We start from the raw sequence: 16,570 nt of genomic DNA on the forward strand, positions 1-16,570 counted from the left end.
GTGGCTTCAATTTCAATAACTTTATTGGTGGCCTTATCCGCAGAACATCCATCGCACCATTGGTCCCGGGAGGAGGCAGAGCATCGCGGGAGGTGATTGGGGTGGGAGCGCCCCTGGGCAGTGAGCGCGGAGGGTGCGGGGGAGTTTCCGAAAGCGGGTTTCTTGAGCAGCGGGCAACTAGGGGGATTGGGGGTTCCGGGGGTTCCTGGCGGCCAGGGAGGGAGGGCGGGCTCCCCTGCGCGCGGCTTTCCTGGGGCGGGGATTCCCTTGCCCGGGTCCCCAGACGCAGGGGCGGGGCCAGGGGCTCCCCAGACGCGACCGCCGGGGTGTCCCTAGCCCCGTGTTGTTCCGCACGGCAGGTGGCCCCCGACTCGAGCTGCACCGCCATGGGAAACACCACCAGCGACCGGGTGGCCGGGGAGCGCCACGGCGCCAAGGCTGCGCGCGCCGAGGGCGCCGGCGGCCATGCCCCGGGCAAGGAACATAAGATCATGGTGGGGAGCACCGATGACCCCAGCGTCTTCAGCCTGCCGGATTCCAAGGTGAGTGTCCCCACGCCCCCAGTTGGTGGCGATGCTGCAGTAGTCTGGGTGTCAGGGCTCCTCCTCCCTATTTTGATTTTTTCTTATCACACTGACCTGGGTTACGGTTTTTAGAATTAAAGGCTTTTTTCGGGGACGGAGATATTGAGTGGTAATTCCTTTCGCGGTGCTGTCTCAAAGTAGGATAGAGGCGGAGTTCTTGTTACTCGACTACTCTTTTGGCCACATTTTTAGGATGAGGCCAACAAACCTCCGCCCGGTCGCCCTTGGTTCTCCTAACAGGCACCCTCTTCTAGAGTACTGATGAATTTGTAGGTTGTGAGCCCTGGTGAAAAACTTCAGAGGGTAGGTTACCCGAGTTGCTGACCATAGGCGGCATTTCCTCACATTTGCCTTGAGGTAGGTAAATGAATTTCTTTTTCCTGATAACTGTTGTGTATCAGTATCATTTTTGCCCTTCTGAGAGCTCATCACTTCAGATCCTCTTCCCCTTTGGCATGTCTGTGAGCAGCAACCACTTGCTTATATGAATACTTTCTTCTAGTCTTGGGGATCAATAAAGGACATTATTTGGTTGACTGCTTAGTTTTCATCTCATACTTTACAGTAGTCTTGGCTGAGCTGTTTCTCTCACGTCCAGCTGCTTCTCAAGTGGGAGAGCAAATAATTCCAGGATTTCTCTAATTTCCGGTAGTACTTCATAATGTTACCGCGGCTGAGAATGGACAACCCACAGTTGCCCTGAAGACCTTGCTCTCAATCAAGGACTTTCAGGGAAGTGGCAACTTGTATTCACCCTACAGAAAGGATAGATGGAGCTGACAGCAATGTAATTACTATTCGAATGTTTCTAATCACTTTCAGAGTTGTAGGCATTAAATACATTAATTCCTCCTGGTAGTCTGACTAGAATGAAGTAGAAAAATGGAGGGGTTGGGGAGATTGGGGTAGGTTTGATGTTATCACTCATCCTGTCCCACCCATCTGAGGTTTTATTTTATTTACTCTTGTAAATAGAGAATAATCTGCCGGGTTGATAACACATGAAATGTGAATTCTACTGTTTATTTTCTTGGATCACAATTGAGAACATAATCACAAAGAGAAGTGAGGGTGATTTCTTGGGGTTTCTTCTTCGTTCCTTTCTTCCTTCTCCCACTTCAGGACTTCTTCCTCAACATTTGGGCCCTCTCCTCAGCCATTTGAATTTACTTCTTCAGAGCTTTCTCAAGGTGATTGTATTTTTACCAGTTTCCTACATTGGTGACTCAGGATTTAAGTACAGTGTATTTGTCAAACTGTGACTGCAGTAATCGGCGTCCTGAATAAAAGCCAGGTTGCTCTGTCTGAAATGGAGCCTATTTTGGATCATTCTTTCCCTTACCTCAATCTTGACATTTGTGAAATAAGAAAATTGGTTCAAATAATTCCCAAGGTCACTTCCAAATCTAAGATTTTATAGTTCTCAATCTACTCTATTTCTTCCCTCAATGTTTCACTTAAACATTTTTCAGTTATAATTCTAATTGTTTTGCCTCTTTTCCTGATGATTTTGCTGACTATTTAACTTGGAGTAAACAATCTTTTTGCTAGTCAGCTGCACTCATGCCTACCACAGAAATGTCATGTCATACGTGGAAGGGCTTTCTTCCAAAGCTAGGCATATTAATAGTTTGTAGCTTTCAAATTCTAAACTGAAACTATTAAATCATAAAAGTAAGTAATAGAAACAGTGGCAGGCGGGCCTACATTGCTTCAAATGCCAGCCTTCTTCGGTTTACTAGTTCAATGGTTTTCAGTCCTATTTGCACATTAGACTCACCTGAGATTTGTTTGAACACTGCATAGAAAATTTGAAACATTTTCCATGTTTCAAAGTCAGGAGAACAGTGTAATGAACTCCTGTATTAACTGTCATCCAGTTTAAACAATGATCAAATCATGAATGAATTTATGTCACCTATACCCCAATCCACTCTTCCTCCACCAATTATTTTGAAGCAAATCCCAGACCATCATATCAAATACTACTTTATTTGTAAATATTTTAGGATGTATCTCTAAAGATGAGGTTTCTTTCTTTATTTTTAATATAATTTCAGTATTATTGTCTGGGAAGCTTTTTAAAAGTAGATTCCCGGACCTTATATCTGAATCAGAATCTGAGGCATATGTAATTGTTAGGCATATGTAAACATTTCTGTAATTCTAATGCAGCCTGTCAAATAAGAGTTCATTGCTTTGAGAAAATGGAGATCAAACTTTTCTCTTAAGCCACTTCCTTATATAATGTGAAAGTTCCTTCAATTCTCTTTCTCTGCTTGCTTTGGATTATGCTGCTACTGGTATCTCATAGCGTAGTTTTGAGGAATATTGAGAGAGAGTATGGAAGGTAGTCTGCCTCAGCCATTTTGAAAGTAAAGCCCAAATGAATAAACTAGTCCTTCTTTTTTTTTAACCCACATTATTTTATTTGGTAATATTTTGGCTTGGTACCATATAGTCTTATTTACCAAAGTTATTTAAGCCAATCTGAAGTGGGGGTGAGCAAACTTTTTCTATAAAGGGCCAGGTAGGTAATATTTTAGACTTTGCGGACCATACAGTCTCTGTCACAACTACTCACTTCTGCCATTGTAGCATGAAAGCAGCTGTAGAAAATGAGTAAGTGAATGAGTGTGGCTATTTTCTGATAAAACCTTATTTGTAAAAGCATCTGGCTCACTGGCCATAGTTTGCCAATTCCTGTTCTGAAGGATGGTAATGAAAAGAAACTAAGTAAGGAGTCAGTTGTTTTTCCGGAATCCTACATACTTCATTTGATATTGGAACCACTTTTTTAAAGGAAACTGTGTTTTTGATCTGATGCTTCTTGGGGCTCCAAAATTTTCATCCCTACTCCTGAAATAACTAGTACAAACCTGACATAGGTGAGCAAGTAAGATTTCATAACCATTTCTCAAAATTTATGAAACCAATGATCTGATTTTTATACATATATATATATATATATATATTTTTTTTTTTTTTTTTTTTTTCCGGTACGTGGGCCTCTCACTGCTGTGGCCTCTCCCACTGCGGAGCACAGGCTCCGGTCGCTCAGGCTCAGCTGCTCCGCGGCATGTGGAATCCTCCCGGACCGGGGCACAAACCCACGTCCCCTGCATCGGCAGACGGACTCTCAACCACTGCGCCACCAGGGAAGCTCTGATTTTTATATTTTTAATGTCCTTTTGTAACCTATTAACTAAAGTAGAGATTGTGAATTATGAATTTTAGCATCTCTAATTTCTATTACAACTGATAAATTGGGAGCTCCTCATATTTGCGTGTGGTTAACTTAATTATTTTTTGTAGAACCATACTTTATTTTCATATTTTTTCTCTTAAAAGAGACACTCAGAAGCATATCATAATTGTCTGCCTATGAGTTAATCTGGTAAGAGGAAGTAAGGTTTTTTGTTTGTTTGTTTCTTAAGGGAAATCCTAAGGCTCTGAAAGAATGAGTGATACATGCAGACTCAGAAGTTAGGCTGTGATTTGGGTAGCCTTTGAGCATAAGCCATTTGACCATTTTGGTCCTAGATGAGTTCTTTTTCTATAGTTTGTTGAAAATCTGATTTAGTTGCTAATTTCAAGGCTTATTAATCCTTAGCAGAAACGTAGCACCCCTCTCTGCCCTAGGGAGGAGAGTGACCTTTTCAGAATTCCTGGGTCACAATTTAGGGATGACCTAATCCTTCTTACAGCTCCCTGGGGACAAAGAGTTTGTATCATGGCAGCAGGATTTGGAGGACTCCGTAAAGCCCACACAGCAGGCCCGGCCCACTGTTATCCGCTGGTCTGAAGGAGGCAAGGAGGTCTTCATCTCTGGGTCCTTCAACAATTGGAGCACCAAGATTCCACTGATTAAGAGGTGAAGACAAGTGTCTTGGTTGAGTCTACAGGGTCCAGGAGTAGAGACTTGATTTCCTTTCTTAGGAGAGAGACCTGGCTGGACTACTCCTCTCCACCTGCTAGGGACTCTCTCTAGAATATTTTCTGTGACCAATAAGTATATCTGTGACATTTTTTTCTAACCTCATAGTGAGTCAGAGATGTTTCACCACTTAGAATGTCATTTTCTTTAAGACTGTGTTAACACAAGTCCTTTCTATGCTTGTGGGAAGTCTTCCATAACTGCCTGAGTCCAGTTGCTCTGACTTCTGCACGAAAACAAAACACACTGTAAAGTTCTAGGTAGTAATGTTGTTTGTTGCTTTCAGAGCAACAGTGAATTATGTAACTGGTTATGGCCCTTTGTATATAGGTAATTTTCTAGAATCTGCCACCAAAATATGGGAAGGGTACCTTGAGGCACTTCTTATCCTGAACCTACTTGCTATCTTATTTACATTCATGAGGGATCTGTTTTGCTGAAGCAAAATAGTTGTACTAAGGTGGAACATTCGGGAGGATTAACATCTTTATTGTTCTTTTCCAGATATTAGTTAAGAACTAAAGTTATTGGGAGGGGCTAGCAAATACATGCTCAAGGTGATATAAAAAAGGAGAATGGGTTTATAAATTATTTTTTACTACAGGGGTTGCAATCACTTAAGAATGCGGGAGATCATTGGTATGATATTGTGATTGCCTCGTGGTTTTTACATTTATATTCTGTCTTCTAATAGAAATTTGGCCTATTTAACTTTCTGTTTTCTTCTATAGCCATAATGACTTTGTTGCCATCCTGGACCTCCCTGAGGGAGAGCACCAGTACAAGTTCTTTGTGGATGGACAATGGGTTCATGATCCATCAGAGGTAAGGCCTTGATCTCCGAGGGTAACCACTGACTTAACAGTCTCCTTTAAACTATCATTCCCCTTGGTGTCAAACATCATTGCAGTCAGGACTGATAGGCTCCTATTCTGTTGGATTTCTTTCTTGATAAAAGATGGTGGTGCCAAGTATGATCCCTTTTAAAAAGAGGAGAGTTGAATAGAAGAGATGTGTTTGAAATGGGGTTTCATGAATTTTTTTTCCATTCATTGTTTCAGCCTGTGGTTACCAGTCAGCTTGGCACAATTAACAATTTGATCCATGTCAAGAAATCTGATTTTGAGGTGTTTGATGCTTTAAAGCTAGATTCAATGGAAAGCTCAGAGACATCTTGTCGAGGTAATTTTGTAGTATTTGCTCTTTCTTGATCTGTTTTTCTTATATTGCATGTTTCTTCCCAAGAGTGGTTTTTGTTTGTTTGTTCATTTTCTCCTTAGGAATCTTATGAACTGTATGTATATGTTTCTCCTATAAACATTAGGTACCCGTCTTCAAGAAGAAAATCTGTCTAGTGTATTTGATTTCAAACTTTTTAACCAGTAGGTTTACACTGTAACCCAGTACACACTCACACACACACACACACATACACACACACACACACCAGTAACACAAGTCTTACAGTATAATATTTGCCTTTATTACATGTAAAGTACTCTATTTTATCCTTCTTTTTATAAACCACTAATAGGCTATGGTCTATAGTTTAAAAAGCTATTTCTAGTAATATTTCAAGTTTTTCATTGACCTTTGAGAGTATCAACTAGCAGGGGCTAGCTGTGTCTCATATGCCTTGTTTAGCTGCCTCAGCTTAATCCTGCCAGTTTGATAGCTCAGTTGGCAGTTCTGTAATTTTATAGGGCCTACATATATGGCAGCTTTTTGGGGGAAAAGGGTTATGTAAACCTCACATTTCCTTTTTTTTTTTTAATTTCTTTAAATAATTAATTAATTAATTAATTATGGCTGTGCTGTGTCCTAGTTGCAGCACACAGGCTCTTTGTTGCGGCGTGCAGGATCTTTTAGTTACAGCAGGTGGACTTCTTAGTTGCGGCATGCATGCAGGATCTAGTTCCCAACCAGGGATCAAACCCGGGCCCCCTGCAGTGGGAGTATGGAGTCTTACCCATTGGACCACCAGGGAAGTTCCCAAACCTCACATTTCTTTTGTGTATATGTTAACTGAAGTTTTGTAAGTTTTGGGTTAAAAAAAAAATCCCTTCATAGAGGAAAAGACTTGTATCCTTTTGTTTCTCCCAGTGCTTTTCCCAAGGCCTTCATCTCTCCTTACATTAGCTATAAAACCAGAAAAGGGATTTGCTATCCATACTCACAGTTACCAATTTTGTTGTTTTACAGTAAAGGCTATGACTGTCTAAAGAACTGTGTTTCCAGTAAGCACACTTCTCCCTTGTGAGTTCAAAGCCTGCCTCTGCTACTAACTAGCTTTGCATCACGGACAACTCCTTCAACCTTTTTGGTTCGTGGTTCCTTATCAGTAAAATCAGAGGCTTAGACTCTCAGCGATTCACAGCTGAGGAGACACAATACCTGAAGTGAGACATATTAGAATCTCAGGACACAAGAGTGGCTTATGCAGTTTCTAAAAGAATAAGCAATAGTATAATAATTGTTTAGGAAAATTACAAAAATATTGTTTTCATTATATAAGCTCAGAAAGTAAGGCTGGACATTGTTCTTAACTGGTGGCGCAGAGATTTAAAAGAGTTTAAAAATACTGAATTGAATGATGAGGCCACTAGTTACTCTAAATTTTTGCATTATATGATTCTAGCAAAGCAACCAATGAATAATAGACATATAATCATAATTATAGAGAAAGAGGACTAGCATACTTTTGATATTTCTCTCTTCCCACTTTCACCCAATTTCCTGATCCACTGAGGTAGGGTTTAGAATACATTTTATTAGGAATCTTCAGATAATGGGTTTTAATCTGCACTCAGTGACCATCTTTGCCGTGTATGTGACTTTGGGTAGATGACTTAACCATTTTTTTTTCTGATGGAAAGGGAAAAAAAAAAAAAACTGTTCTATGTACTTGCAAAGAGTGTTTTTGTGGATCTATGATAAAATACCTGAGAGTACTTTGAATAGTTTCAAGTTCTATACATTTTTAAGATATTGTTTAATATAACAGTATTTTTGCTACTCTTTTCTTTTGTCCCATGGTATATTTAATTGAAATCTGAGTTCTTATGCTGAACTGGTTGTTAAAATCCTTTTTACTAGAAACTGTAAAAAACATTAAAAATTTTTAAGCAAAAAATTATAGTTCTCTTCATTTTTGTGTATTTCTATTCTGTCTGCATACACTTTTTCCATTTTTTTAAGATATAATTTCACATGCCATAAAATTCACTCTGTTAAGGTGTGCAATCCAGTAAGTTTTAGTATATTCACACAGTTGTGCAACCATCATCACTATATAATTCCAGAGTTTTGTTTTGTTTTTTTTTGGCTGCGCTGGGTCTTCACTGCTGCACGCGGGCTTTCTCTAGTTGCAGTGAGCGGGGGCTGCTCTTCGTTGCAGTGTGTGGGCTTCTCATTGCAGTGGCTTCTCTAGTTGCAGAGCACGGGCTCTAGGCACATGGGCTCAGTAGTTGTGGCTTGTGGGCTCTAGAGCGCAGGCTCAGTAGTTGTGGCACATGGGCTTAGTTGCTCCGCAGCATGTGGCATCTTCCCGGACCAGGGATCAAACCCATGTCCCCTGCATTGGCAGGCGGATTCTTAACCACTGGACCACCAGGGAAGTCCAAATTCCAGAGTATTTTAATCACCCCCAAAAGAAACCCCATCCCCATGAGCAGTCACTTCCCATTGCCTCCTTCCCTCCGCCTCTGGCAACCACAAATCTACTTTGTGTCTCTATGGATTTGCCTGTTTTGGACATTTCATATAAATGGGATCATACACTACGTGGTCTTTTGTGTCTGGCTTCTTTCACTTAGCATAATGTTTTCAGGGTTCATCCATGTTGTAATATATATAATTACTTCATTCCTTTTTATGGCTGAATAAAATTCCATTGTATGCATATACCATTTTATTTATCCATTCATTAGCTGACGGACATTTGGATTGTTTCCACTTTTTGTCTGTTACAAATAATAATGTTATGAACATTTGTGTTCAAGTTTTTGTGTGGGCATATGTTTTCATTTCTCTTGGGCATGTACCCAGGAGTATAATTGCTGGGTCATATGGTAACTTTGTGCTTAACTTTTGGAGGAACTGCCAAACCGTTCTCCAAAGTGGTGCACCATTTTACATTCCAACCAGCAATGGGAATAATACAAAGGTTCCAACTTCTCCACATCATCGCCAATAATTATTATTGTCTGTCTTTTTTTATTCTAGCCATCTTAATGAGTGTGAAGTGGTATCTCATTGTGGTTTTGATTTGCATTCCCCTAATGACTACTACATTGTTATTAATTTTTCCTTTTTGTTGCAGTCATTGTAGTATCAGTAGTCTTAAAGTTTATAACCTTGCTGCTTGACTGGAAAAAAGAACAAATCTAATATTTTCATATTGTTTGATAGTTTATAAGGCATTGTCACATCTGTTGTCTCATTTGATTCCTATAAAAGCACTGTGAAATAGGGCAGAGATTGTTATTTTCATTTTATGAATGAGGAAACTGACTATAGAAGAGGGATTTGTCCCAAGTCATACAATTGATAAATGGAGTAGCTCTTCCCTGAACCTACATCTTTTACCCCTCATCTCCTCCCCTATCCTTCACGTCATGTTACCATGTTGAGGAACTTCATGGTTTATGTTCAGGATGACGCAGACTTTTTCTTTGTTTGCCTTACAGTTGTAGACCCAACAAGTCACAAGTTTATGATTCTTGACTTCTACCATATTTAATATTAGCTGCCATGTACTGACAGTTTTTTCATGCATCTTTAATAGCTCTCCAACTTTCCCTTATATTTGAATAAATATCTTCCAGACCTTTCCAGCTCACCCCCAGGGCCTTATGGCCAAGAAATGTATGTGTTTCGATCAGAGGAGAGATTCAAATCCCCACCCATCCTGCCTCCTCACCTTCTCCAAGTTATTCTTAACAAGGACACTAATATATCTGTGAGTATCCTAAGAGTATTGCTGGGGCATCTGGGGGTTACTAGAACATTTGAGCTACAGTGTAGTAATCATAGAGGTTGGGATTATTACAAAGGTGTGTTGAGTATAAATCATATACGTATCAGTAGCTTTACAAGTTCCTTTTTCCAGGGCTGAGTTGCGACTTTTCCAAATACTGTTACCAAAATTCATAGTTGTCTTCTGGTCCTAATGTATCAGGCTCAGAGCTATGGATTGCTAGAACCAGTTTCTAAGACTTCTATTCCAACATAAGATAAGGAGTATTTATCGTTTGGGGATATCCAAAAGAAGTATATTTTGCATATAATTTACATTTCTAGTCAATTCACTTGATTCCCACTAAGATTATTTTTGCCTCTTACACAAATCTTCTATATGTGTTGTGGGCAAGGTCTGTTTAAGAGGATGAATAGGTAGTGAGGCTAAGGGTTTCTGCCCTGGACTCAGAATTTTCCTAATTTTCTGTAATGAGAATGTATTATTTATATATACTAGGATGAGTGCATTATTTAAAGGAAATAATACATTCTAGTTTTGAGTTTCTCAACAGTCCCAAAGATCCCTGAGGAAGAATAAACTGGTTTAGGATTGTGCATTTAACCCCATTTAGTGGTGTTTTTTTGGGTTTGTTTTTTTTTTACCCCTCTTAGTGTGATCCAGCCTTGCTCCCCGAGCCCAATCATGTTATGCTGAACCATCTCTATGCATTGTCCATTAAGGTAAGTGGTGGGCCTGGTTCTTCACATAGTTCCCCAAAATGGGAGGGGAAGAGTTGAACACGTGTTCCCTAGTGGCTACTTGCTCTGCTACTTCACTGAAGCTGAAGCTGGCAGTAATGGTCAGATTATAGGAGAAGAAGTTTCTTTCTTTAACTAGTGGGTTTGTTTGTTTTAAATTTTAGTCTCGATATCTGAGTTCTGGCTAGCTGAATTGCGCTGTGACTGAATGGACTTTTTTGCTTCCTGGTTTCTTTCTGGGTAGCTATAACCTTTGCACCACCTACTTAATTAAGTTTGAGTTCATAGTACTAGGATTTCATTTACAGAAAAAGCAAGTTTACCTTCCAGTTCAAAGAATGCTTGAATGTGATATTAAGGCTTCCACTTTTTTAGAGGTGGACATGAGCTGCTTTCAGCTGCCTGAGTCATATATACCCAAGTGCTTGCATCTTTCCTATCCACTACTTAAAGGAGAAATGTGACCAGACTTGCCCTGTTCCCCCCGCATCCCCGTCCCAACTCTTAGAATGCTTCTTGGTTTCTCTGCTGCTTTAGATTCTGGATTGAAAATATCTGTTCAGTCTTGTCATGTCTTTGTGGTCTGGCTATTGGAATAATATTTTATATAGCTCTGTAGTTACCAAACTAAGCTGAACATCATCAGAATCACTTGGGGGAAGTTTGGGAAAATACAGATTCAGAGGCTCCATCCCCAGGGATTCTGAATAAGTGCATCTAGGATGGGCCTCAGTAATTTTTTTAAGCTGCTTATATTTCTTAGATGTGCAGCCAGATTAGGGAAATCACTGATACAGCTGTCTTTAACAGATTACCTGGTACTTACTAAATGTATATTACTGAATTTAATTTTTATAATAACCTTGTGGGATAAGTATTATTTTTTAACCCTGTTTCATAGATAAAGAAACTAAGGCTCATAGAAGGTCATATTGCCAATAAGTACAAGAGAGAGGACTGAGGTCCAGTCCTCCCATCTTTATTCCATGTCCTTTCCTAGAGACCATTGTGCTGGTTCTTCCAAGTAGATCTTTCTTTCTCTCACCCACTTCTCATTTCCACCAAACTCCTTCTGGAGTTGAATTTTTTACCTGCCTTGCTTCTGTCATTTTTAGGCTGTGATCTGCATACTGTGGTCACAGAATGTCAATCTGAGAAGTCTTCATTGTAGATGATACAATATAGAGGAAAATAGGAAGAGGCACTGGTTTCTTAATTGGATTTGCTTGCGTTCTTTGTGATCTAACTGAATTCTGCCTCCTGTGTCTGCTCTTTGGCTATCAGGTGATGTCCACAGTCTGCCATCTCTTTCTATGGTACACCCAGGGTCTGTAACACTGCTTGGGAAATGGTACCTCTTACTCTTCACACTGGTTCTAACCCAGGTCAGGGTCTTGATTGTTGTGGTTCAGCTTGGCCTTGACCTATCCCTGGTTTTCTCAGATTGTTTAAGCTGTTTGGAACTGATCCATTGGATTGAGTGTCTTTCCAAGGAGGATTTTAGGGTCCACTTTGTTCAAGGATAGAAGATGATTCCTGAGTCCCCTCTTGATCAGAGATGACTTTTTTTTTTTTTTTTACTTTCATTTGCATTTATTTTTTGCAGCATTTATTCCCGGGCCATAAGTTTTTGTTTCTTCAATTTCTTCTGGGATATCTTTTTCTTCTGGGCAACCTCCTCTTCTGGTTTAGGAACAATCTGTTCTTTTTCAGTAAGGATCAAGAGATGACTTTTTTTAAAGTTCATCCCTGGTATTAAATGGGGCTTGGAAATTGTTTTTCAAAAGGATCACTGCCCTTTTTTCTCATTGCTTTTAAGGCTTCCTTCTAGAGATAGATATCAGGATATTTCTTTTTTTCCATCATAGTTGTTTTTTTTGTTTTTGTTTTTGTTTTTTTTTTTTTTGCGGTACACGGGCCTCTCACTGTTGTGGCCTCTCCCATTGTGGAGCACAGGCTCTGGATGCGCAGGCTCAGCAGCCATGGCTCACGGGCCCAGCGGCTCCACGGCATGTGGGATCTTCCTGGACCAGGGCACGAACCTGTGTCCCCTGCATTAGCAGGTGGACTCTCAACCACTGCGCCACCAGGGAAGCCCTTTTTTTCCATCATAGTTTTAAGCCCAATATTTGAATGTGAGGTGGGGAAGGAAGTGAGGTAGGAGACTAATATTTTTTCAGCACCTACTTTCTCTGTCAGATATTTTCATGTAATCATCAGAGCCATATTAATGGTAGGTGTTGTCCTTTGTAATGATGAGAAAAAACTTAGAGACATTAAGTAGATTACTCAAGGTCACAAATGGAGTAACAGTAGGAGTCAGGATCAAAACTTAAATTGATTTGAATCCAAAACCAACCTTTTTTTTAATAATATCAAACTAACTCTGTTAAAAGTGAGCAGTTGTGAAGGATTAATGGCTGGGAACAGCTGCCTACGTCCTGAACTAGTGAATTAATTACATATGTTTATTTCCCTTGCAGGACAGTGTGATGGTCCTTAGCGCAACCCATCGCTACAAGAAGAAATATGTCACTACTCTGCTGTACAAGCCCATCTGAAGGGATTCCTTCCGGCCTCCCAGGATTCAGGAGAAGCATCTCCCTTGCCTTTCTGGACTAGACCAGTCTTACCTGGGACTGGAAGGCTGATTTGCTTTGAGGCTAATATGTGTGTTTCAGAGCCTCTGAGTAGGATGCTCTGCTTTTGCATTTGATTGCAAATGAGAGCTTTAGGAGTTCATGGAATTTATTTTAAGAAAAAATCATATACACACACACACACGCACACACACACACGAGACGAAAGTTAATGGAAGCCTCCTAGCTAGACGTATTCTCTCTACCTGTGGGAACTCACCAAGATCTGTTGGGGAGAGCTGCAGGAAGAACCATTACAGGAAGCTTTTTTCCTAAAGTGAATGAAGAGCAAACTCTCAGGATCCTTGTTGGGTGGAGATTCTATCACTGCTACCTTGGCTGTCCAAGGGATGGACTTGTGCCAGAGTGCTGCCCTACTTACAGCTGCCTCCTTGCAGAAGCAGCTTTTCTTGCATGGGTTCTCTGTGTTCCCAGAGTATGTGCACAATCTGTTTTTTATATGATACCAGGTACCCCACAAGAACCCTTTTTCCTCTCATTTCACATTCTTGCTTTGTTAACCTCCTTCAGATCCTCTATCTGACTCTTGCCTAACACAAAATTCAGTGGGTAAGTGACCCCTTTCAAAGGCTGTGTGAAGGCTTCCCTGGTGGCGCAGTGGTTGAGAGTCCGCCAGCCAATGCAGGGGACACGGGTTCGTGCCCCGGTCCGGGAAGATCCCACGTGCCGCGGAGCGGCTGGGCCCGTGAGCCGTGGCCGCTTAGCCTGCGCGTCCGGAGCCTGTGCTCCGCAATGGGAGAGGCCACAACAGTGAGAGGCCCGCATACCACACACAAACAAAGAAACAAAAGGCTGTGTGAGACCTGACCCACCTTACAGACTAGGGCAGCCAGAAAGTCTCCTTTTTAAGCTCAGCACAGGCCCATGACACTTTGTCACTACTTATTTTAACTTCTACTGAAGAAAATATGGCTCAGCCTTATATGAAAGGCAGAATGCAGGTCTACTTTTTTGTTTTGGTTTGGTGCCACAGTTTAGGCTGTATTGGCACATTCCCATACTTCTTCCCACCTGGTTTGGCCCTGCTTCCATGTTTTCTTTCACAGAGCAGATAGCTTTGAAGGTGGGAGTGAAGCCAGAGAAAACTTTCATGTCTTTCATCCTTGGAATATTTTTATGTGCCTACATTTTTCTTTTATCAGAAAATGGCTTTTCGGGCTTCGCTGGTGGCACAGCTGTTGAGAGTCTGCCTGCCGACTCAGGGAACACGGGTTCGTGCCCCAGTCTGGGAAGATCCCACGTGCCGCGGAGCGGCTGGGCCCGTGAACCGTGGCCGCTGAGCCTGCGTGTCCGGAGCCTGTGCTCCGCAATGGGAGAGGCCACAACAGTGAGAGGCCCGCGTACCGCAAAAATAAAACAAAATAAAATAAAAATGCCTTTTCATTGGTCTTAAGAGACTGCATTTGGAGAACTTCAGGCTTATGATAAATTGCCCCCAATATTTTCTTCTCTAGTCTGGCCCCCTACAGTCTTAGATTAATAAGGCTGACTCTGTGTACTGTCATTACAGTAAACATTGCTCTAGATACAGACCCATTCAGGCTCATTTTATGCACCTAAAAGTGTCCCTCAACTTAAGGATTCAAGAGGCAAGAAATTACCTTTGGTGTTCCCAGCCATGAAAAGTATCCCTTTCATGCACTAAATGCTAACAGAGTTATCTTGTTCTTCTGTATCTTCCAGAAAGTGTTTGTTGATGAAGTGGGGTCAGTGATTTCCATTTGTGGAGTAAAAAGTATCTATTCAATCCACTCTTGAGATTCAGAGATAAGATATTTTTCCCCAAGTTTCTGTGGCTCTTCCATTACAGATAAATGCAAGCCAAACATTCAGTACTGAAGGAGGCTAAACTTGTTGCTGGAGAGGCTCCTTGACTGCTAAGATGAGCCCAGCCCCACTGAAAGGGCACCCACAGGTAAATTAGCTACCTCCTGTCTTTCCCACGTAAAGCTGATGATACAGTTGTCTTCCAGTATGTAGAACTCTTAGATCCTGTGTGTGAGGCAGTAGGGTGTGGGATTGTTGTCTTGCTGGGAATGTAAATTGCTAAGTGCTTTGGTGGTTAATTGCTGAGAGTAAATACTGCTTTAGCCACTCAAGGCCACCATCCGCCTCAAAAGGCTTTTGTGGAGAACGTTTTATGGTTCCAATCACTTTTAGAATGGTGTGCAATTTTAAAAATCCAGGCCAAATTCTGTTACTACCAACTCTCAGGATCTACATTGTCTTCAGTTATACTAGAATTTTGTTTTTTCCATTACCCATTAAACAAGTGGGCCACTTAGGAGGATTTAAAATCTTGGCTGTCACCTAGAGGATTTTGTTGTACTCATATGTCTTGTCAGCAGTATTGACATGTAATTGTCTCTGTGTTCCTGTATTAAAGTCTCTATTCTGCACAGATAATTAGAGTGTGGCAGGAAAAGAGATTCCTTCAGTTTCTCTCAGGCCAGAGGCTTCTGTGAAATGGGTCTGTCTCCAGTGACAGTAGGTTTTGGTGCTGGTGACCTTCAGATCCTTCTAATCTGGAAATGTGTAGAAAGTGTCACTTTTCCAAATTCTGAGGTAATCTTTCAGCCAGATGTGAAACTGGAGCCTACCAGCTGGTATGGAAAGGGATCAGTAAGAGGAATTGGATGATGACTCATTCAGCCCTGTCCCTCCTCTGTACTGCTGATTAACATACCACGGCCTTGAGAATTCCTATCATACTCTCAGTCTGTCCCCTAGAAACTGTTCTAGAAGGTTGCGAGGGAGGGAGGAAGGTAACCAAGAGTACAGTTCACTCATTCTTTTATATTGGTTAAAGGGATAGTTTATTTTCTGCAGAAGAATTTGACAGATTTTGAAAATGAATAAAGGAAAAAAATTTTTTTAGGGTTTTTTAAATTTGTTTTGCCTATAAGAGTTTCACAGTCAAAGAGTAAGAATGTAATTCTTAGGGAGGGCTGACTCTTGAACTGTATCATGGCCTAGGAGTTATGGGAAAAAGAAAGAGTAACTGAGCTGAGGAGTGGTACTAGGAAAGTTAAGGCTTAAGTAACTCGGAACTAAAAATATCCTTTTTTAAATTAAATCAAACATATACTGGTGTCTTTGGATCTCATTGTACAGAATTTACAGTATAAAAAATCTTTCTCTTGTTTCTATTTTCTACACTTTCTCCTATGTTGTGCTTTAACTTCATGTGTCAGGCAGACTTTACCAGGGTCTAAAGTCAAACATTACCTAAAACAAATATTAGTCATCTTGCTGGTAAGGAGAACTTCTGTGTTATGGTTATTAGCTTGTTTTAAGCTTAGAGTTGAATGAGATTTAATCACTGTAGGCAAAACCCCTGAAGGTCATACCTGGCCTCAACAGTGTTGGCTTTTTTTTAAAACAGTGCTTATATATGGTAAAGAAGCTCTGTAAAAGAAGAATCCAAGAGAGGTTTCTGACAGGATCCTACAAACCCAGGCCCACTCACTTCACCCCAATTATTTCTAGTCTCGTAGACCTAATGGATCTGAGATAAAATCTTTGAAAAGTGTTGGTACTCCACATATGCTGCTAAAATGAAGGTAAATTCAGAAAGAAGTGTTACCTCTAGACTGGTCTTATATTAATCTGGGTATAAATGAAGGAGACACATTAATGATATAGAATCCCCTGCTTTTAATTGGGGAAGT

At 40.8% G+C, this 16,570-nt stretch overlaps 1 protein-coding gene across 2 annotated transcripts; it reads left to right on the plus strand.

Moving 5' to 3' along the window:
• Positions 1 to 51: 51 nt before the first annotated feature.
• On the plus strand, positions 52 to 15,864 carry PRKAB2 (protein kinase AMP-activated non-catalytic subunit beta 2). Of its 2 annotated transcripts, none has more exons than XM_060139153.1 (8): positions 52 to 92; positions 360 to 542; positions 4,292 to 4,458; positions 5,253 to 5,346; positions 5,583 to 5,703; positions 9,348 to 9,481; positions 10,153 to 10,221; positions 12,723 to 15,864. In XM_060139153.1, exons 2-8 carry the CDS (start codon positions 387 to 389, stop codon positions 12,798 to 12,800), a joined length of 819 nt encoding a protein of 272 aa, XP_059995136.1. In that variant the 5' UTR covers positions 52 to 92; positions 360 to 386; the 3' UTR covers positions 12,801 to 15,864. The 2 variants fall into 2 exon arrangements, with proteins under 2 accessions (XP_059995136.1, XP_059995137.1); XM_060139154.1 differs by lacking the exon at positions 52 to 92 and adding an exon at positions 111 to 133.
• Positions 15,865 to 16,570: the final 706 nt, after the last annotated feature.

The sequence above is a fragment of the Lagenorhynchus albirostris genome, chromosome 2, assembly GCF_949774975.1.
Source record: "Lagenorhynchus albirostris chromosome 2, mLagAlb1.1, whole genome shotgun sequence".
Classification (NCBI taxonomy): Eukaryota; Metazoa; Chordata; class Mammalia; order Artiodactyla; family Delphinidae; genus Lagenorhynchus; species Lagenorhynchus albirostris.

Excerpts from the sequence above, each read along its gene's own strand:
- PRKAB2 (XM_060139153.1), top strand. The coding sequence starts at position 387 with ATGGGAAACACCACCAGCGACCGGGTGGCCGGGGAGCGCCACGGCGCC. Across the intron at positions 4,459-5,252 it reads AAGATTCCACTGATTAAGAG|CCATAATGACTTTGTTGCCA; the intron begins GTGAAGACAAGT and ends TTTCTTCTATAG. Across the intron at positions 5,704-9,347 it reads CTCAGAGACATCTTGTCGAG|ACCTTTCCAGCTCACCCCCA; the intron begins GTAATTTTGTAG and ends AATATCTTCCAG.